General features: G+C 42.0%; 1 protein-coding gene across 1 annotated transcript in view; it reads right to left on the reverse strand.

Moving 5' to 3' along the window:
• The window catches only part of LOC311246324 (semaphorin-7A), a 49,236-nt gene extending 25,971 nt beyond the window's left edge, over positions 1–23,265 (reverse strand). Inside the window, exons 1-8 of the mRNA XM_084336476.1 lie at positions 23,206–23,265; positions 19,270–19,365; positions 18,159–18,261; positions 15,362–15,469; positions 15,096–15,235; positions 11,341–11,519; positions 7,948–8,056; positions 7,316–7,523 (exon numbers count right to left, since the gene is read on the reverse strand). Of these exons, the coding sequence (XP_084192602.1) occupies positions 7,316–7,523; positions 7,948–8,056; positions 11,341–11,519; positions 15,096–15,235; positions 15,362–15,469; positions 18,159–18,261; positions 19,270–19,365; positions 23,206–23,229 (967 nt within the window). The 5' untranslated portion in view covers positions 23,230–23,265. The remainder of the gene's footprint in view (positions 1–7,315; positions 7,524–7,947; positions 8,057–11,340; positions 11,520–15,095; positions 15,236–15,361; positions 15,470–18,158; positions 18,262–19,269; positions 19,366–23,205) is intronic.
• Positions 23,266–23,486: the final 221 nt, after the last annotated feature.

Here is a 23,486-nt window from a genome sequence, read left to right on the forward strand (position 1 = left end):
ATCTAGATAATTTTTTTCTTTACCCAGTCTTAACATATTAATCTGTACCCACTACCCAGTCTAAAAATATTATTCTGTACTCAGTCTAACATATTCATCTGTACCCATTCATTGTGGGGCGGCTTTGGCTCAGGGGTAGAGCGGGTCGTCCAATGATCGAAGGGTTGGTGGTTCGAATCCCGCTCAAGCCCATGTCCATCCCATCGCCGTTGTGTCCTTGGGCAAGACACTTAACCTACTTGCCTCGTATGAATGTGTATGCATGTGAATGAATGTTGGTGGTGGTCGGAGGGGCCGTAGGCGATGATTATTCGCCACGCTTCCGTGAGTCTGCCTCAGGGCAGCTCTGACTGCAATTGTAGCTTATCACCACCGGTATGACTGTGTATGAACGAATAATGGACTCTGTGAAGCGCTCTGGGTGTCATGAAGAGCGCTATATAAATCTAAGCCATTATTATTATTACCCAGTCTAACATATTGTGTACTCAGTCTAACATATTGTGTACTCAGTCTAACATATTGTGTACTCAGTCTAACATATTCTGTACTCAGTCTAACATATTCTGTGCCCAGTCTAACATATTGTGTACTCAGTCTAACATATTCTGTACTCAGTCTAACATATTGTGTACTCAGTCTAACATATTCTGTACTCAGTCTAACATATTCTGTGCCCAGTCTAACATATTGTGTACTCAGTCTAACATATTCTGTACTCAGTCTAACATATTGTGTACTCAGTCTAACATATTCTGTACTCAGTCTAACATATTCTGTGCCCAGTCTAACATATTCTGTACTCAGTCTAACATATTCTGTACTCAGTCTAACATATTGTGTACTCAGTCTAACATATTCTGTACTCAGTCTAACATATTGTGTACTCAGTCTAACATATTCTGTACTCAGTCTAACATATTGTGTACTCAGTCTAACATATTCTGTAGTCAGTCTAACATATTCTGTACTCAGTCTAACATATTCTGTGCCCAGTCTTACATATTCTGTGCCCAGTAGGGCTGAGCCCAAATGTTCGAAGGTTTGGACCTTCGTTTGTTACATTGGCACTCGATTCGTCTTGGTTTCTTCTTTTTTGTAATTAAAATTATTTATTTATTTATTTTACACAAAAAATATATATCAGAATGTGATATATATCAGAATATCACACTACTATGTTGTGTTTACAATCATTTGAAAGTCACGAAAGTCACGTGCGAACACAGACACAACAACACAGTTTAGTCGAGATGAGGGGTCACCATCATACATTATCAGAAGATGAATCAATCAGAGAGAGAGAGAGAGAGAGAGAGAGAGAGAGAGAGAGAGAGAGAGAGAGAGAGAGAGAGAGAGAGAGAGAGAGAGAGAGAGAGAGAGATTTCCGAATGGACGTTTGGATTAACCAAGTGTATGCAGTGATGCTGAACTTTCCCAGCGGAACACTTAACATTACACAGGTATGTTATGCACGGCTATGCACGTTTAGCTTGCTAAAGTTAAGATATTAGGAGCCGTCGGCCAACAAAGATGTCGTTTCAACAAATGTATTCACAAAATGGATTACCATCCAAACGTTATTGAAGCCTCCCGTGACCAGTAAGTAGGTACTAACTTACTACTTTTAATAACCGCAGAAATATGCGCATATGTTCTACGTTATATGGGTAAATGTGCGCTATGTGCCTAAAGTCAAGACTCGACAGTACTGAACCAGAACAATTATGATTAAAAACGATGGTTCGAACGTCCGTTCGAAAAACCCTGCCAAAGTTTGAATCCCAAAAACAGGCTTCGGGGACAGCTCTAGTACCCAGTCTAACATATTCATCTGTACCCAGTCTAACATATTCATCTCTACAAAGTCTAACATATTATGATGTACCCAGTCTAACATATTATGATGTACCCAGTCTAACATATTCATCTCCCAGTCTAACATATTCATCTCTACAAAGTCTAACATATTATGATGTACCCAGTCTAACATATTATGATGTACCCAGTCTAACATATTCATCTATACAAAGTCTAACATATTATGATGTACCCAGTCTAACATATTATGATGTACCCAGTCTAACATATTATGATGTACCCAGTCTAACATATTCATCTCTACAAAGTCTAACATATTATGATGTACCCAGTCTAACATATTATGATGTACCCAGTCTAACATATTATGATGTACCCAGTCTAATATATTCATCTTCTCACTTAAAACCAAATTGTACTTTTATTAATCCCCTTGGGGAAATTTGTCCTCTCCATTTGACCCATCCTAACTATTTTAGGAGCAGTGGGCAGCCACACAGTGCGATGCCCAGGGACCAACTCCATTTGTAATGCCAGTACCTTGGTCAAGGGTAATGTGAGGAAACCTAACATGCATGTCTTTTGGTGTGGGAGTATTCAGGGGAAACCCACACAAACACAGGGAGAACATGAAAACGCCACACAGAAAGACCCCCTGCTGGGGTTTGAACCCAGGATCTTCTTGCTGTGAGGCAACAGCGCTAACTACTGCATCACCGTTTCACTCCAAGTGCTCCAGTTTCTTTATAGAACAACACAGAGGCCCACAGCGGATCATAGCATTCCAAGTACTTCTCTTCCTCCTTTCACTGACACAGTTACCAAAGACCACAGCCAGTGGACACGCGCCTGTCTTTTTGCACTATTATTAGAAGTAGTCCAGAAATGGTTGATGAACGACGCACGCCGATAGAGAGGGCCTTGTCTAGTGTACTGCGGTAATTTCCTAATAGTACACATAAGTTGGCTACAGTACAAACAGATTTTGATAATGTCATTAGAGTGTTGCCTTGTGTGGATAATACATGAAACCAGTGATGTAATAATATAAATAATACAACTCGGTAACACTTTATAATAACACTCAGTTATAAGACCTTTATAAGGTAATTGTAGATAGTGAACTAATCATGAACAAATCATTTATATACATTCGTAAATTATTAATAGATCATTTATAACTATATTTGTATAACATTTACAAATTAGTTCTACATTATTTATAACTCATTATCAACATTGTTTGTACTTGATTTGTTCATCATTAAATAATGTTGTAATGTGTAGTAACACATTTGTAGATTTGAAAAATGGATATGAAAAAACGACTATACTGTACCTCCATTTATTTGTTCATGTTCAACAAATGATTTGTTAAGACATTCATAAAACATCTATAAATCATTTGCAGATGCTATTGTGTGCCCTAATCTGAAGTGAAGCCTATTCATCAAATGTCTAATACAGTTAATTATTTGTTTACTTTTTCATCACCTGTTACAAATGTTGTAGACAGCTTTCAGATACACCCTTCTTTGTGACATCAAACAGTGACAGAAATAGGACTATAGATAAATGCAATTTTATTAACTCATAATAAAACAGCAGAGGGCGCTGATCATCAGCGCCAGTGCTTTATCCAATGTAGGGATAGCTTTACTTGCGAGTGCTTAAAATATATGAAATATTATAGCTATGGATCTAATGAACACGTTGATTGTCAGTGAGTTGCTTTCAGTCAACATGCACAAAACAGATAAAAAACAGATTTCATACATACATTTCCGTTTTATACCGTGATGAATATGAATATATTTCTAGAGCGCTCTGTCTAATCTCAATAAACTCCAGCAAATCGAGCTTCAATGTATTTCCTTAGAAATCGTGCCATTTGTCGCTTGATTTATGAATAGTTTTCAAATAAACGCTAGATTATCGATATTATATGTGTCATCATGCACGAACAGAAGCAGGGTCTGAAAAATCGCTTCTCCGTACTTTGGTCGGCGCGAACCGCACACACACACACGCTCCGATGGCGGTGAAAGAAACATCTGATCAACCCAAGATTGGTAACATAGCGTCCTTACCTCACATCTGATGTACTGCAAAAAGATTAATCCAATTCCTGATCGCCATTCCAAATATTGATCGCGTTTATTGATCCAACGTTATATGTCCAAAACACATAATCCACGCTGCTCCGAGTGTCCCCAGTCCATCTGTTATAACGATACTGCATGCCCTAGAAGTAAAAACCTGGACCGGACTTGTTAGATCGATGCACAGCCCAAGGGCGAAGGATGTCCATGATGTGCAATACCGGCCGGGAGGCGTAGGCGGCGGTATTTGCCCTTTGCGAGCTCAGACCCATTCCCAATGATAACATCAGGCTGGATGGATGAAAAATGAATGGATATAGCGAATAAAAGAAATAACGATTAAAACTCGGGTTTGGCGCCCAGCGCATGGCGAGTTAACCCGAGATATCTCGGGTCTGGCCCCGAATGTGTTAAAATATAAAATACATGTGCATACCATTATAGTGTAATGTGGGGGGCACTAGGAGCCAGGAGTACCCTGGCCAGGTATTGACAGAGTATGTAGAGGAGGTATCACACGAGTGAGACTTGACTTCGACATGTGTTGCCGTCTGTTGAATGGAAGCACAATACATTAGCAGAGCCAAGTTATTCGTGCTGCCCCATGCTTTTAAGGTATGAGCAGGCTAAACACCTTTTTTGTTGGTAAATCTATTCCATCATTTCCGACCTACAACTCTTATATGTTGTGTAGACGTACTTGATGTGGTGGGCGCTAAGTAACGTTACATTTGAATTATGTGTTTGTTCCTAATGTGTGCTCAGTATATTGCGGTATGTGATGATGACACGAGGGTAATAATTATTTGTATTTTCAGGCTGTATAGGCACTGATACAGCCTGAAAATACAAATAATTATTACATGAGCCGCGTTAGCAAGCAGTGTTGCTAGCTAATAATGTAGCTTCACCGCGAGCCATGCTAGCAAAGCTCTAAGCTCATTTTGGCTAAATGAAAACGAGAAACCATTTCAGAAGTGTTTATAATTGTATTGATATGCTGTATGATAAGAACATGGTCTATATATATTTCGGTTGCTTTTGAGAGTTTACTATAGAATGTGTGGAATGTTTCCATGTGCTATGGCACTATAGCCTATACTTTAGCATAAGTCAAATGGGATGTTCCCACGTGCTGTAACATTGTAGCCTACTTTAGCAAAAGTAGCCTAATTGATTATTTATTTCTAAAGCAATGAAAGATGATAAATAGCTTTTATTTTCTGCAAGGCCTGTTATGCAGGCCAGGTTTTCTACCCCCCGTTTCTACCCCCGGGAAGAGTTCCCAGGAGTTTGACGACCGACCACCGTTCATCACGTGTTCGCACGCGGGAGGAGACAGTGTGTCGGACCGACACAAGATGGCGAGCCACACCCAAGAACCTCAGATATAGCCCAGATCAGACATCTCAGTTACTGCATACGAACTGCCCGGACCGTTGCCTCAACAATCGGGTAGGATTGTGAATTGCCTTTCTCACTCCCAGTGAGGAAGTGGATCAGGAATTAACAAACTAATTTAACTTGAATCACAACGACTTCCAAGGGCCTTTGTACCCTTTGCACCTTTGTATTTTGTATTTTGTACAAAATACCCCCCCCCCCCCCCCCCCAAAAAAATGCATGTGTGTGTTCCCATGTGTGTGTCGCTGCATGACTACGTTACAATGTGTGCTACAAATAAAGACTTGTTCAAGTCCAGTTTAATCTTAATCTTAATACGTAATTTTTTTTTTTATTATTTAACATGAGTAGAATGCTGAATGGAAGACTTGTAGCATTCTATCAAGGCATTTCTACTTTTGCTTTAAGTAAGCGACTTGTGTACTTTTCCTGCCACTGTTCATCACACATCAAATCAAGGTTTGTGGAGATGGATCGGACTGAATCAATAAACTTAACAAGGCAGCTCTAGACTAGGAGAACGGAAGCAGGGAAGGCCAAATAACAACAGGAGTCTGTTACTGACTAGCTGAAGGGGGCCAAGAGGATTAAAGGGATAGTTATAACCATAGCCCTATTTATTATTTACCAGTGGTGATGTTGATCACAATCCATGCTGTTCCTCAAACTAGCTTCAGCTAGTTACTGTATCCACAAACCAATGCAGAGTCAATGGGGTCGAGCTCCGGTCTGACTGAGGCTCACTGAAATCTACTCCACAGTGAGTACACACAAAGTAGATTTCAGTAAGCCTCAGTCGGCCGGTGAATGTAGCTTAATTCCTGGCGATTGTCAGATACATTTGTATCCCATTTATTTCCATGGATTGCATGGATTCTCGTCATGGCTTCATAGCCAGCTCTCAGAGCCAAGTGGCTCACTCATGAGCTCTGATTAGTCTCCTTTTCAGCATGTGGTGATGTTAGTGAAATCATCAGCCCTGATTGGTCTGCTTTTGTGGGGACAGACAAAGATACAGACAAATGCTGTTCTTGACTGGCTACGACGCAAAAAATACTTGGCAGGTGATTGAATCAGCCATCTGCCTATCACAGTCTTATCACTGGCTATTGAGAAAAGCCTTCAGTGACGTTCTTTGCTCTTCTTTCAGTTCTGATGTAACTGATGCTATAGTCCAGTGGTACCCAGACCTGGCTAACTCAGAAACCAAACTACACAAACACCCTGTTCCTCAACCAAGACAACATCAGGCTACTAATAGGCAGAAGAAAACATGATCATGTACTGCATGTTGTACCAGTAGGCTAGTGAAATGTATTACTGATACCATGGCAACCTTAACCATTGATACATATGTCAAAATCACAAACAGTGTATAATTATTGTCATTAATGATTTCCCCTGGTGTCCCTGTAGTAGCCTAGGCTACCGACAGCCCAACAGCACACAGTCCATGTACGTAGTAACGTCCAAAACAACTGTAGTGAAGTCCATAACCATAGAATAATGTAGTAGGTTACAGCCGGATCACCACAGAGTCCACAGCTTTAGATTATCTCTCCTCCAGGTGGGAGAGATGGAGAGGGGAGGCAACACACACACGCATACACGCACACACGCATACACACACATACACGCACACACGCGAGAGAGAGGGTAGAGATAGAGAGAGACACACTGTATGAGTACCACTGCTATAGCAACGTCTACACTGTTGTTTTCCTTGCAACGCTCCTTCGATCGATTCTCGCTGTCATCACGCCTAAACAAAGGACACCGATTGGTCCAAACCACCATGACTCAGGGCACAAGCACACAACTTGAATCCCGACAAGACGGTTTCTTGTGTGATCTCACAAAGCCAGTGGCCGTGCAAGGTTAGACTATGTTGGCAATAAGAGAAATAATGAAATTACACTGCCCGTATCCTTTTAACATTTGGTATACCTCCAAGCCCTAGTTCAACACAAACACACGCACACACACACCTGTTCCAAGATACAGGACGCTGTAGTGCTCATCATTGACCGCCAGAACTATGTCTGCCACAGCGTGGGTGATCTGGTCATCGGTAGGCAGGTCAAGAGGCGCCACGCCAACTGGACGGATCACATCCTCTATTTCCGGATGGTACCTGATGACCCCCAGGTTCTTGATGTCATTGTGACCTCCCGCCGATGAATTCTTTCGGACACACTGAGAGAGAGAGAGAGAGAGAGAGAGAGAGAGAGAGAGAGAGAGAGAGAGAGAGAGGGAGAGAGAGAGAGAGAGAGAGAGAGGAGAGAGAGAGAGAGAGAGAGAGAGAGAGAGAGAGAGAGAGAGAGAGAGAGAGAGAGAGAGAGAGAGAGAGAGAGAGAGAGATAAAGGAACCAATGTGTAATCAGGAAAAAAAGCAGGACAGCAAAGCAGAACCAAATGCCCTTGCACAAAGATTTCACTATCGCCCACTTTTATCTCGGGTTGTTGAGAAATAGGACGACAGTCTCTCCTCTTCCCAAATAATAGCTGACTCATTCAGTTGAGTGTTTTTCACTGTCTTGTCCCTTTCCATAACAAATTCGATTCACAGGGGGAGGGGAGAGCTTAAATGTAATGAAACGGAATGAATCATGCGCCTTACTGTCCCGGGGCGACTGCCAATGAAAGGACTGCTGTAGCCCTTGAGCTTAGACGTGGAGAAGGCCTGGTCAATATCCTCGATGGAGTAGGCACAGATGACAGTTCTGCCCCTGAAGAGAGTCACACAACACATCTAGCTTATAGGAGATAGAAAATGCTTATATTGCAGGTACAACTAAACTGAATACTTCTATTTTCAACTTGTACACCTCTCTCTATCATTCAGCCCTCAGATTTATTACTGGTGACATTTGATACCCACCACTGTGTCCTTTATGAAAAGGTTGGATGGCCTTCTCTGGTTGAGAGGCATAACTATCATTGGTATTTGTTTATTAAAGCCCTTATTGGTAAACTTCCCTGTTACATGACAACACTATTGGAATGGAATCTTGGAACCTATTCTACACGTTCAAATTACTGGTTGGTTCTTACGGTTCTGTGAGTTTGCTCTGAACTAGGAAGAACTAGGGGTGGAACAATTCACAAAATCGACGGTTCGGTTCGTATCATGGTTTTAGGTTTACGGTTTTCGGTTCGGTATACGTTGTTTTTTATTTTTATTTTTTATTTAACACTCCAAAAATACCATACATCAACATAAGATATATAGCCTAAAAATAATCAAACTTTTCAGTTATTCTCAAGGACGTAGTCATGCAAAAACTGAAAGAATGAGGCCATTTGACATCAGGCACATTATTTTGACAGTGACGGTTAGAGCTAGGAGAGATTTTGGTACGGCAAGAGGGGAGGCATTGCTGATTTAAACATGCTTCTCATTTATTTGGTAAAAAAAAAGGTTTACCTTTAATAATGTTTGGCACACAAAGACCAAACTGACTGAAAAATATAGGCAACATTTGTCAAAGTATTAACTTAGTGCAAACAAAAAATTATTAAACCTTTCCATTTTGTGGCCACATTATAGACAAAGGCCAACATAAAATATGCATAATGCTCAACCAGCACTAGACTTTCTTATCAAAAAGTAAAAGTCACAGACAAGATGATTAGGGTTTTAAATAAGGACGTCTATGGGGTTTCTTGTATTAATAATAATTTGCACTAAGGAATGTTGTAACTGTTGTTATCTTAAAAAAAAAGGAGATGTTACAAGGGAATGGGGAATATAAACCCCCCCACAGTGGTGTGTGGAGTTGGTACGTCCCAGCAGGGACCAGGATGTTATGGGTTGCAGACGCAGTTGACACACACGCTCTGAATGAATGAATGAATGAAAAATGAAGGAGACTGTCTATTAGGAGGGGGTGGGGGGGTTTGGACATACGGTGGCCAGTTTCGAATTGCAGCCTCCTGTAGGTGCTCTTTAAGAGCGGTTTTGAATGTGGGTAGAAATTCACATTCCTTTACAGCTTTGGGTAGGGCGTTCCACTCTAATCTCCTGGCTCGTTATTGAACACAAACAGTTATCTTTGAACCTCTGTTGTCAAGCCACGTCAATATACCCCCCTTCCCCACTAATCGAACTGGTGTCGTGGAGTCACTTCTCTGTGAGCGTTTCCACGGTTAGCTTGCGGCTAACATTAGTTAGCTCGCGGCTAAAGTTAGTTAGCTCGTAGCTAACGTAACGTTAGCCTAGCTCGAGGCTAACTTTATATAACCGAACAATACACACATGCCCCGAACCGTGGAGGTCGTACCGAACGGTGTACGGTTCGAATGCGTACCGTTCGGTACGACCTCCACGGTTCGGGGCATGTGTGTATTCAGTACACGGTTCGAATGCGTACCGTTCCACCCCTAGGAAGAACTGCTTTTTCCTTTGATGCTTCCAACACCTGGAATGCCCTCCAACGGACTCTGAAGTTGGATGTTCTTCCTTCTCTTGCTGCATTTAAAAGTATGATCTGTGACCATTGCATGCATAGTCAACTGAAGGAAGCAAATGGAGCAAGGGGGACACAGCTTCACTCCAGGCAACATACAGTAGGAGACATTTTCGTCTTGAGTAGTAAATTTGTCTGCCGCAGTAAAGCAAATTCTGGGGACACTCTTCAGGAACAATGTGACATGGCGGCCATGCATGCTCTATGAATACTGAATAGAATAGAAGGTGTCCAGTTGATGTAAATGCTACTGTTGAGGCCAAACATAATTACGTATCTTGCTTGTTTATTGTTCAGGTCAAGAGGTCAAACTCAGGTGACTACATAAAAGCGAGCCATTGTTTCTCTTCACTGTCTATCTGAGGGCATAATTAGGTGTTTCTCTCTGATTTCATTTCAAACCTTTATTTAAACTTGAAAGGCAATGAGGTTTCCCTCATTTACAGTCACGTTGAGTGTACATACAGAAATAAGCAAAAAAAGGCATATAAAATCATAACAATAAGACAACAAGGCGAGACAAAAGTAAGGATAACAAATCAATTAAAACATGTACAACTTGACTGACAATGGTTGGAGATCAAGGTTTTATATTCTGGAACAGAGGGGAGAATCTCAAGCTTTAAGGACTGTTGGAGTTCATTCCATGAGCTAGGGGCATCATAGCAAAATGCAGATTTACCCACCCCAAAGCATCCCAAAGGTCCCAGTGTCATCCCGCCACTCCCTGCAGAATCCGAAAGCAGGACCAGAGGCAACAAAGCAGCCCACAGAAACAACACCCCCACCACCACGCACAATGGTGGCTCAATCACTGTACCCAGCAAAACAATCCAAGTAGACACTCAAACTACCCGTGTCCCCCCCAACCATGACGCGCCACACCAGAAACTGCATCCCAGATGAAGATACAACAAAGACCAATGCGTGAAACACCTGGATAAACTATGAAAAATAGCTTTGCTTCCACTACACTACTAAGCCAGTGGAGTCTAAGCCATTTTTCCTATTTTAGGTTTTTCAGAATCTGAATATATATGCTACAGTTATGTCATATGAATGTATAGATGAGCTATATCACTCTAAATAACTATATACAGTATACCAAAAAAAAATTAAAAATGGAAAACCATCATAGAACTTTGTAAAAAGAAAACACAGAACAATAATGAACAACACAGAAATGTGTTCTTCCAAGTCTTGGGAATTAGAGGGGGGGGGGGAAGCAAGATTTTATCCAAAACACATAAAAAAAAGAAGATAATAAGAAAAAATGTACATATTAAGTCATATATAACTAATATGTAAGTCATGTTAGTTTTATAAAGGCTCCAAAAGGACACAGCTCTTCCAAGCTGGATTACAGAGCTTCTGGAAGGGCTAGGATCACGACAGTTGGCTCTTTGGAAAGATACAGACGTAAAGTTGCTAACAGAAAAAGAAGTGTGCAAACAGCATGCAGCACCACGGAGATGTTCTAAAAAGAATAACATGAGTGCAGCTGGACCTGCCAGCGGGTCTGTGGAAGAGGAGCTCAGACTCACCAGGCATTGGAGAATAGGCCGTACATGACCCCAGTCCTCTTGTCCTGGGCTGTCAGGACCACTGCCTGCCTGATGTTGTTGTACTGCTGCTGTGTGCTGCCCGCTCCACACATGACCCTGGCCTTCATGAAGGTGGTCCAGGAGTCAGCAAGCAGAGCCTTGATGCCCCCCTCGTCCACCTGGGAACCACACACATGGGGGAGAATTCACCTGGGAACCACACACATGGGGGAGCATTCACCTGGGAACCACACACATGGGGGAGCATTCACCTGGGAACCACACACATGGGGGCCAATTCACCTAGGAACCACACACATGGGGGCCAATTCACCTGGGAACCACACACATGGGGGCCAATTCACAAAGGGAATCACACACATGGGGGCCAATTCACCTGGGAACCACACACATGGGGGCCAATTCACTGACGCTATGCCTGTGCAAATAGCGTCAAAACAAACCCTGCTATTAACAAAGCACTCGCAAAGGGTGAAATCCCGTGCTAACTGCGTTGCCATCATCATTGCGTCTCTGTGCGTCAGTGCTATTTGCGGGTATTTAAATTAGGTAATATGGTCGGAAAATTTGCCCATTTCTATTCAAATGAGCCTCATTACAAAAACACTCCAATCAAAGATCGACGCTAATTGCCACACGCAGTTAACCTCTTAAGCCCGGAGCCCTATTTTCTGAAAATCAGCCTAAAATACATACCTGTAAATGGAATATTGCTCCACTTCTACAAGGTCCATTTGCATGTTCTTGGTATCTAGGGACATCTATGGACCTCAGTGAATGTATTCACAGTGTCAGAAATATTGTGTCTATTATTAGGCTAGCTTAAATTGTGATGAAACAAAGGAGAATATGAAAAAAAAAAATTTTATCCACTTTTTCTCTTTCTTTTTCTATTTTTCTCCCATCCCAATTTCGTGTATCCAATTCTCCCCTCCCCTGTCTTGAACGTTGCTCGACTATGTCCCCCACTGGTCGGTTGTAGAGAGGATAGAGGCCTTGGATCATGTGTTCCCTCCGGCACATGAGGAGGCAGCCTGTCACATCTTTTCGCCTGCCAGCGTGGACTCTCATTGGCGAGGTGTAACGCATGGGAGGCTCACACTACCCTCGCCACTTCCTGTCTCTGCTGTGCAGGCGTCTCCCAACCAACCTGTAGGGGTCGCTGTCCACAACGTCCAATCCCCACCCATCAACTTCCACCCGCTGACTGCCAAATGAGCCAGTACGACGGCCGGCCCAAGCCTAAGGCAATGCTGAGACTGGGATTCGATACCAGAGTCTCTTGCATTGGTGACGAGCGCGATCTCCGCTACGCCACCCAGCCGCCTGTAGGAGAATATGAATTATGATTTTTCTTTGCATCTTTGACAGTGAATAACACCATGCAAAAAATTACCAGACATGAAAAACTGATCTCGTTCAGTACCTTCTTTGAGATCACGTGTACAAAAAATCTAAGGAAATGAATAAAGGGAAGATGATTAAACAGAACGTTTTGTAGATACAGTACTGAATTCTCCCATCCGGACCAATGCCATTTGAAAATTATTATAAATATAGAATAGCAGGCTTATAAATTACCTTATTATAACCAATTTGCACATTTATGGATTGTGCCAAATCTTATCTTTCAAATGCCCAAGTTCAATTTGGATATAGTATCACCAGGTGTGCATAAGAACAGATAATGAAATCTACTGTATGTACAGTGTGTTTCTTATTCTGGCCAGAGTGACGCGATTTTGAAACTGATTTCAAATCTCATTGTTGCTAAATGCTCAAAATAGGGGAGACAAACTAACTGCGCTCCAATATATGCCAATAACGTTCAGTTTTGTGGTATATTATCCCGAGTAATAAGAGATATTAAAAAAATTCATACAGAACCCATTTGCTTTTTTTGACCTAGAGGCCTCTGGGAAGTCGATTTCTGAAAAATTCCAACGCTCATTGAAAGCTCTGGATGTCCTCTTCAAAAAACTACAATTACCGATGGTAAATCTTTCAAAATGGCGGACTTTCGCGATCAAAACAACAGAAAAACAAACTAAAATCTATCTAATAACACTTTAACCAATTTAAACTAACGTATTGATGTTAATATACATTATAACTGCTGTTGTGACATGGTTATGAGGTTTATACTTGAATACGTTTGGCAAAAAAAAAACATAATTTTGTCAGACAGTCTGCAGAGCTTGATTTATGACGTGATGTCATTTGCGGTCTGCCGGCGGGTAAAGTGAAAAAGTGAAGTTTACGTCTTCAGAGAGTTGATGGTAACTAAGCGCATTTATAAGGGGTGTCATGGCCAGTGTCTCCAGTGATCCGGTGGGTTAGGTAATAATCACAATAAAGAGAATAGAACCCGCACACTCATATGCTCCAGAATAAACGTAAAATGTATAACGTTTCGTCAGGTCCATGAGGAGTAGACGCTGGAAACACGGTCAATTAAAAATTTGCGCAATATCTTTAGTGAATAGGCCCTTAAGACAGAGCCCATAGTGGGCGCAAATCACACGCAGTTAAGGGTGCTATTAGAGGCTGCAATCCCTTCTTTGTGAATTCACCCCATGGAATACATGTTTACCGGAGTGACTGTGATGTATGGGCTATGGGCTTACGTTGTGCTGTGTACTGTTTTAGGCTAATGGATACGGTTATGCTGACAATCATAGAGAACCGATACAGTATGTTCAGTGTCTGCAAGTCTGAATCACCTATACTTGGCTATACTACTGACTATACAGTCCCGGTCTGAGCCATTACTTGTTTTAACAGTGGGCTATAAGTATTGGTGTGCCCTGTGCTCCCAGTGGCCAATGTGATGTTTCATGATCCCATCTTCTACCTTTCGTACAGAGATGCCCTCTGCATCATTCACAAAAGCTACATTCACTGAGATGTCCTATTCTGTCTCAAGATCCTTGGTAAGTATGCAAGGGAAATTCTGCAGCGATAAGGTTACGGCACGGTCCCATTGCGACCAGTTTTCATTCATTGCCTATTGAGAAGAGCAAGATCAGCGAGAAGCAGTGGAGTAGTGGTGGGAAGACCGATTCTTTTAACGGATCTGATTCTTTCGGTCTGTCTGACAGTAAAGAGACGAATCACAACCGATTTATTAGGTTCACCTTTTAAATGGTAACCTCCTGGTTGCTAGTAGGGATTATTTGAGGTGATCCGGGTAGGTGGAGTCCGCTGAGTCCCTTCACTTCATTCACCAGCGGCGAATCAAAATATCTCTGTCTGATTCTGTTTTGATTTGCTGCTAGCTAATCAAGTGAAGGGACTCTGCCTACCCAAATCATTAGTAATAAGAATCGCTAGTAGTGTCCAACTCGGACGCTTTTCTCCCTCCTCCCTCTCGCAAGATCAAACGCCAATCCGAGAGCAGATGTACCGTCACTTGTACAGCTCCGGAGAGAGAGAGAGAGAGAGAGAGAGAGAGAGAGAGAGAGAGAGAGAGAGAGAGAGAGAGAGAGAGAGAGAGAGAGAGAGAGATGAAGATATGGAGAGAAACAAGGAGAGTGCATGTGAGAGAGAGAGGGAGAGGGAGAGAGAGAGAGAGAGAGAGAGAGAGAGAGAGAGAGAGAGAGAGAGAGAGAGAGAGAGAGAGAGAGAGAGAGAGAGAGAGAGAGAGAGAGAGAGATAATAAAGATGGTAGTCAATAGTGGGACTGCAGCGTGTACACATGACAGCGACGGCAGGGAAGATAGGATTCTTCCTACCGTACAGATTCGGCCAATGCGGGCCTTGTACGGCTCCTCGTCCACCCTGGCTGTCTTGTTGAACTCGCTGAAGAAGAAGTAGATCTCCTCCTTGAACTTCTCCGAGGCCGGGATCACTGCTGCACCGGCGAATTGCGGGTCTGCATTGCACCGTGGAGGAAAGCAAAAGGAGATTACATATTCAGTTTGTTAAGGTGCTACTGTGCACAAATATGATAACCCCCCGTCCTCCCTGACAACTATACGTCTCTGCTACGCCTACTCACTCAGCAGCCAAACGTTCTCCGTCTTCAGGAGCTTCTGGGAGCCAAACGTCCGTCGGATGGAGCCGGCGTGACCTCCCACCGAGGACAGGGCAGAGTACAGACTCCCGTCTGAGGGGGTAGGGATTCAGAAAGACGTCAAGTTACATCATGAACACACAAGGTAGGTCGAGGTAAAGTAGGAAGTCGATAAGAGAGAGAGAGATGAAGGGAAATAGCGAGACAGGAGAGGAGGTACATGAGAGAGTTGAACTAAGGGATGGAGAGAATGCAGTGGAAGAGACCCAGATGGGAGGAGAGGAGGACATACAAGAGGGCGAGAGAATACAGTAGAAAACATGGCTAAGCAGGGTAGGAGAAACAGAGAGAAGACAAAGAAGACATCAAGGCAGGATAGCTGACTGAACTAATCAGCGTCAGTTCGTAACCCACACTCCTACGCAGAGCTGCCTCTAAGCCCCTGAACGTCGTCCGACTCTCTGCGTAGGAGTGGTCCCCATAACCATTACAGTCGCTGCACTTAGTGGCCTGTCTCCATAGCGATAGCAGGGAAGGGTACATTTGGTCCCCATGGCACTAATAACATAATTTGAACTAATCATTTTCAGAATACTGCACCACTCAAGCAAATGACTTGCTTGTTGGGTCAACAGTCAATCCGACTGTGTACACGCATCTCGCAATGCAAACTAACCTTGCATTGATTTCAAAGATATAGATTTCTGCTGTCATTCTGCACGCACTTCCACGACATCAGCAAATTGTATATATTGATTATTACCAGGCCTGTCCCCGACTAAGGATTTGTATAGTCGACTATGATCGGCCAAATCTCTGAGTCGAATGCAAAAAAATATATATATATATATATATATATATTTTTTTGGGATCATTCCATTTGGGCTGGGGGGGGGGGTGCTTAATGTCTGATTTAACTTAAATAAGACATTAAGCACCCCCACAGCCCAATCAGACATTAATTAACCACCCCCCACAGCCCAAATGGAATGATCAAAAAAAAAATTGTCGACTATTCAACTAGTCGAGGTCAGCCCTAGTTATTACAAACATCCATTTGTCCATTCTCCATCTTGTACAGTGATTCATGCATGGTTTGATTGTCTTGAGGTGAAACATAACTTTTAATTTTTAATTTTGACTTGTTACCTCGTGTCCCTGGAGGTAACACAGCTATTTACCCCCACATGCAAAATAAATACATCCGAGACTGAAGCCTTCTATCCAATAGAATCAGCATTTTTCATATATTTGGGACATCTGTCCACTCTCCCCCACTCTGCCTTGGACTCTGTCCCTCCTGCCAGGCCATAGACTGCCACTCCCTTTGCTATGGACATTCATATCGATTTGCTCTCTTCTCTCTCTCTCTCTCTCTCTCTCTCTCTCTCTCTCTTTCTCTCTCTCTCTCTCTCTCTCTCTCTCTCTCTCTCTCTCTCTCTCTCTCTCTCGCTCTCTCTCTCTCTCTCTCTCTCTCTCTCTCTCTCTCTCTCTCTCTCTCTCTCGGTCTCCCCCCCGTCCATGTCCCCCTCTTAGTTTAGTTGTTGTTAGTTAGCTGTTCCATGTATTTTGTTTATCTTGTCTTGGTTTTGTTCCTATGTATTGTGTCCTCTGTCTTGTTACTTGTAGTGCCTTGTTCAGTATGTTCCCCATCTTGTTACCTGTATGTGTTGCCTATAGGTGCATTGTGTTCTCTGTCTTGTTACTTGTACTTTATGTGTTGCCTATAGGTTCATTGTGTTCTCTGTCTTGTTACTTGTATGCGTTGCCTATAGGTTCATTGTGTTCTCTGTCTTGTTACTTGTACTTTATGCGTTGCCTATAGGTTCATTGTGTTCTCTGTCTTGTTACTTGTATGCGTTGCCTATAGGTTCATTGTGTTCTCTGTCTTGTTACTTGTATGCCTTGCCTATAGGTTCATTGTGTTCTCTGTCTTGGTCCATTGTAGTCTGTTCCCCCTCCCAGGTGTCTCTAGCTGGAATCACCCAGGTGTCTCTAGCTGTAATCACCCAGGTGTCTCTAGCTGTAATCACCCCAGGTGTCTCTAGCTGTAATCACCCCAGGTGTGTCTAGCTGTAATCACCCCAGGTGTATTCTGTTCCCCCTCCCAGGTGTCTCTAGCTGTAATCACCCCAGGTGTATTCTGTTCCCCCTCCCAGGTGTCTCTAGCTGTAATCACCCCAGGTGTATTCTATTCCCCCTCCCAGGTGTCTCTAGCTGTAATCACCCCAGGTGTATTCTGTTCCCCCTCCCAGGTGTCTCTAGCTGTAATCACCCCAGGTGGATTAATGTAAAGTGTCAGGTGTTTCATGTAAATTGATATTCTCCTTGTTATTTAATCTGTCCAGTTTTGTTTGGTCGCCAGCGCAGTCATCACCTTTGTTTTATCTGTTTCTGCAATAAATACACCCTCTGTTTGGGTTTCACCGTCATTCTACCTGTGCCTCTGCATGTTCCTCCTGCATTTGGGTTCACCACTACACCTACCCATTGTATCGACAATATTCATGATTCACACAATGCCAACTCATTGAATCGGGAATGACACAGGAGTCCTTGTACTGTATATCGAACGTCACTGGCTCACGCGCGACCGACAAACTGGCTCCTGTTGAGACTTGGCATTTCTCAAGCACTAGCTCTCTTGCCTATATGATGTGAATCATACAAATGTAATTGTATCTCAAGAATTGTCCTTTTCTCTGAATGCCTTTTCTCTGAATAAAGTTGAAAGACACGACTCCCGGCGAAGAACATAACTTCCACGTCAATGATGTGGTACCTGCAGACAGGCTGAGGAACCTCTGAGAAGGGTACGGTGGTGATATGTCAGAAGCTGATGCTATCCCGTAGCCCTGGACATCAGTCAACACCGTGTCATTCACCTGTTGCAGAAAGGGAAACCAAACGTCAACAAAATCATTTCACATTGGAAGGGTTTCATTCCAAAGGTATCCATGTTAGAAGGGAGTTGGGGGGAGGGGGTTCTGGGTTGGCAGTAGCGGAAATTAATTGGCTAATAAAGTTAACACTATTCCATATTGAGTTGAACTTTAAAGGTCCGATAATATAGTTAATATAGGTCTCTGAGTTCACCAAAACATGTCGTTGGTGTTTTTTTGCTGAAAATATCACACATATCATACTTTATATGCAAATAAGCTGCACTCGCTCCCCGACACATGGGAACTGCACGTTAGTGATCCAACGGAATTCAGATCAAACTGTCAAACTGGACATTGCGGATCAAATATGACTCAGGATCCAGCAATATCATATCCTATTTCCCCCTTAAAATGTTGTCCGGAAATATATTTTAAGTAGAAAAGAGAAGGTTTACAAGCAAGCTGCCATTTTGTACATGCACATATTTCACACGCACGCAAGTCAAGGACCACACATTGCAATGAGCTTTTTCGCGTGACATCACATAAAGACGGAAGTCCAAACGGCTCGCTAAAAGGCACAGTTTCTGAATACGGGCTGTGTTATTTCACAGTTTGTGTGTTAGCATCCCCATCAGAGACCCAAATACTGCACAAGCACTGAAAAGATTAGTCTTTCATAATATGGAATCTTTAATGCAGCAGTGTCATTTATTCATTTATTTATCTAATTATATATTTGTATATCTAATTTTGGAATTAAGCTCTTTGTTTTCATTTCTAATTTACATCTAGATGATCACTGACAACAAACAGTATGATAAAGACTAAGAGATAGTCTTTGACTAGCTAGTCATTTCAGATGAAGATGCGTAATTGATATATGCTGTACATTGAGTCATAAATAAAAGGGATTGTTATTACAGGGGAGGTGACTTTGAGGCAAAATAAAAGACTACACTGCCAGGATGTAAAGTCTGTTTTCATAAACAAAACAATGATACTTACCAGCAGCCAGCATTTTGGACTTCCTGCATTTGTTCCGCATACCACAAAGGTGTCGTTTACTTTCTGAATGACCGTGATGAAATTGTCACACTCCAACTGTGTGAGAGACAAAGACAGTGAGAGAGAATGCCAGGATAGACTGGAGCCACAGCAGAACACAGGAGATGTACCCCTGCAGGACAGCAGACTCCACAACCCTATAACATAGGCGGCGGATGGGCTTATGTTCTAGGTAGGCTGTATTGGGAACGCCCCCTCGCGTGTAGCGCGAGAAAAATTTGACCTTTTATTTTTGGTTTCACGCAAACTGTCCAGGTTCTGATTTCATATACACACACACTACTAGGCTATACTACAGCGAGCCCCACTCATTTATATATAGTGCAAATTAAGTGTTCAAATGAAGGCATCCAATAATATATGAACCATTGTCTTACCTTAATGCAGATAAATGCGACGTTTCGTCTTGGTGAGAAAGACCGTTCACAACTTCGTAATTTAGATCTCATCATGCTTTGAAAACAATGTACATACAGTAGCTCTAAAAAGTTTCCACGATTTGATGAACTCGGACTCTCATCATGTCCTCTTAGAGCAAGCCCTTGTTTGCCAAGATAAAACAACATACAGCCTCAGGTGATCGCTAGTTATGCCTCCTCGCTTCTCTACAAAGCGATCGGCGGGCTGAAAATACACAGATGTTTGCTTTACACTGCCTGCGGGATCAGATTCAGGATGATCATGTGAATGATGTGATTGGCCACATTATTTAACCTGAGCCTATGCGTGATTGGTTACTGCCTGTATACCTGGAATGTTAAACGCTGCCACAGATTGACACCTTCGTCGTTGACACCTCGGCCAGCGAGCCGGCTGCAGCACAAGACACACACTAGCCAACAGCCTGCGCATATATATTATATAAATTTCAACAGCGGCGGCCGCTGGCGCTGGTGCCTTGTGGTTCGCAGTTCACGTTAATAGGTCGAGTTGAAAATGTAATGCTCTGAGATGCTCTGGACTGGAGCAATCTCTCTCGGTCTCTCGGATCAATCAAATCAAATAATTAACACACGTATGTTGTCATTTTAAACAACTCACCATTCATTCATTATGCATCAGCAGCAGCTACCCATTGACACCTCCGTCGGGGCGACCCCCCCCCCCCCACACACACACACACACACAGACAGGCTGCCTAATTCTGCAGTATGCCCAATATTATTTATATATAAATGCTAAATATTTACATCAGACATGTACAGACAATGTACAAACAAACAATAATTCTACATATTAGGTACAGGCAAGCATATGGTGTTAGAGTTCTGCAGGGATGTTGTTGACAAGTTCTTTTTTAACCATGTTTTGAAGTGGGGGTGGGTGGGGGTGGGTGGGGGCTCCTGCCTGCCAGTCTTCAGTGTATTCAGGCCGTCTGGAATGTTAAGTGTCACCACACCTATCCATTGACGGACCCCAGCCCCCCCACACACACACAGGTACACAGGGGAAAAAATAAAGGCTAAAAAAAACCCTTTTTTTTTTTTTTTATAAATAAAAATAATGTGTCGACTGGTCTGGGAAGGCACAGCCTGCCCCAGCCTTATACACCCGCCGCCCATGCCCTATAACTATCACTTATGAACGCCTCAATTCCCAAGACGCCTCTGGATGGAATAAGGGTTTGAATACTAAAATGCAACCTTAAAGGAGAAAACCTCATGTGATATCCACATGGTTCTTGTAGATTGATTGATTGATTGATTAATTGATTGATTGTTTGTTTTGTGACAAACACATTTACCCATTTGTACCTATAAGGTATCTATCTGTCTACCTATCTGTACGTCTGTCTATCTATCTGTCTGTCTGTCTTTCTAACCATATATCTGTCTGTCTGTCTGTCTGTCTGTCTGTCTGTCTGTCTGTCTGTCTGTCTGTCTGTCTGTCTGTCTGTCTGTCTGTCTGTCTGTCTGTCTGTCTGTCTGTCTGTCTGTCTGTCTGTCTGTCTGTCTGTCTGTCTGTCTGTCTGTCTAACCATACATCTGTTTGTCTGTCTATCTATATGTATGTTTGTCTGTCTAACCATCTATCTGTCTATCTGTCTCTCTGTCTAACGAATGTCCAGGCCATCAGGGAAAACCCCTCCCACCCACTATACACAGACTTGGCTGACAGAAGGAGCATGTTCAGTGCTAGGCTAACATTCCCTAAATGTAGCACTGAACGGCACAGGAAGTCCTTCATTCCGACAGCCATCAGACTTTACAATGCATCACTGTGCCTCACTGCATCACTGAACACAGAGTGACAGTTACCATCTTCCTGGACTTTTACTTTTGAAACAACACTGCAATATTACACTTACTGTACACTTCTGTAGACTTCTGTATATTTTTACTGTATATTTTTACTGTATAGTTTATACTAGAATGTATATACATAACATACAAAATGTGAATCCCGGTCCGTACTCTATTATTATTATCTTATTCTTAGGCCTATTTTATTCTTATTCTCAGGCCATTTGTTCTGTTATTCTTATTCGTGACTTTGTTATGTCTAAATGTCTAAGTGTTTACTGTGAGTGATTTGTAGTGTCAAATTTCCCTCGGGATGATTAAAGTTCTATTCTATTCTATTCTAACCATATATCTGTCTATCTGTCTTTCTAACCATCTATCTGTCTGTCTGTCTAACCATCTATCTATCTATCTATCTATCTATCTATCTATCTATCTATCTATCTATCTATCTATCTATCTATCTATCTATCTATCTATCTATCTATCTATCTATCTATCTATCTATCTATCTATCTATCTATCTATCTATCTATCTATCTATCTATCTATCTATCTATCTATCTATCTATCTATCTATCTATCTATCTATCTATCTATCTATCTATCTATCTATCTATCTATCTATCTATCTATCTATCTATCTATCTATCTATCTATCTATCTATCTATCTATCTATCTATCTATCTATCTATCTATCTATCTATCTATCTATCTATCTATCTATCTATCTATCTATCTATCTATCTATCTATCTATCTATCTATCTATCTATCTATCTATCTATCTATCTATCTATCTATCTATCTATCTATCTATCTATCTATCTATCTATCTATCTATCTATCTATCTATCTATCTATCTATCTATCTATCTATCTATCTATCTATCTATCTATCTATCTATCTATCTATCTATCTATCTATCTATCTATCTATCTATCTATCTATCTATCTATCTATCTATCTATCTATCTATCTATCTATCTATCTATCTATCTATCTATCTATCTATCTATCTATCTATCTATCTATCTATCTATCTATCTATCTATCTATCTATCTATCTATCTATCTATCTATCTATCTATCTATCTATCTATCTATCTATCTATCTATCTATCTATCTATCTATCTATCTATCTATCTATCTATCTATCTATCTATCTATCTATCTATCTATCTATCTATCTATCTATCTATCTATCTATCTATCTATCTATCTATCTATCTATCTATCTATCTATCTATCTATCTATCTATCTATCTATCTGTCTGTCTGTCTGTCTAACAATCTGTATGTCCACATATCTGTCAGTCGCTCCAGATTCACCAGGTCAGTGTACTGTCAGCCAGGCCAAAGATTTTTCTGAATGAACCTGAAGAAGAACTCACTCCCCTGTCAGAAAGCTGGCAGGGAGGCTTTCTCTCCCCCCGGCCGTTATCAGTGAGTCACTCACACTCATACCCATTGCTATATGGATGGAAGAGCAGTGCATCGGCACTACTAAGCCCACTGCAGTGGTGGTGGTGGTGTTGAGGAAGATGAAGATGGCCGTGGTGGTGATGAAGACGACGTGATGTAGGAGGAAGAGGATGCTTCAGAACAAGAGTAAGAGGAGGACCGTCTACCTTGGGCGGGGCAGACTTTGCCATGCAGGTGGCCTTCGCAGTCTCATCCGTTACCACTGGGATCTGTGGGGTGGAAAGGAGGGGTGAGGGGCGGGGAGTATATTATTACGTTATGCTTAGTAATAGCATTTCTTCGTATTGCTTTTGCACCATGTACTCCTTGTTGTTGGGTCCTGCTGTTTTGGAGTCTATCCGTTATTAAATCTATTAAATTTCCCTGAAATAAATGTCCTGTCAGGGAAAGTTGGGTCTGGTCGTACGTTATTTTTTACACTACTGCT

Source organism: Notolepis coatsorum, assembly GCF_963971535.1.
Source record: "Notolepis coatsorum genome assembly, chromosome: 19".
NCBI lineage: Eukaryota > Metazoa > Chordata > Actinopteri > Aulopiformes > Paralepididae > Notolepis > Notolepis coatsorum.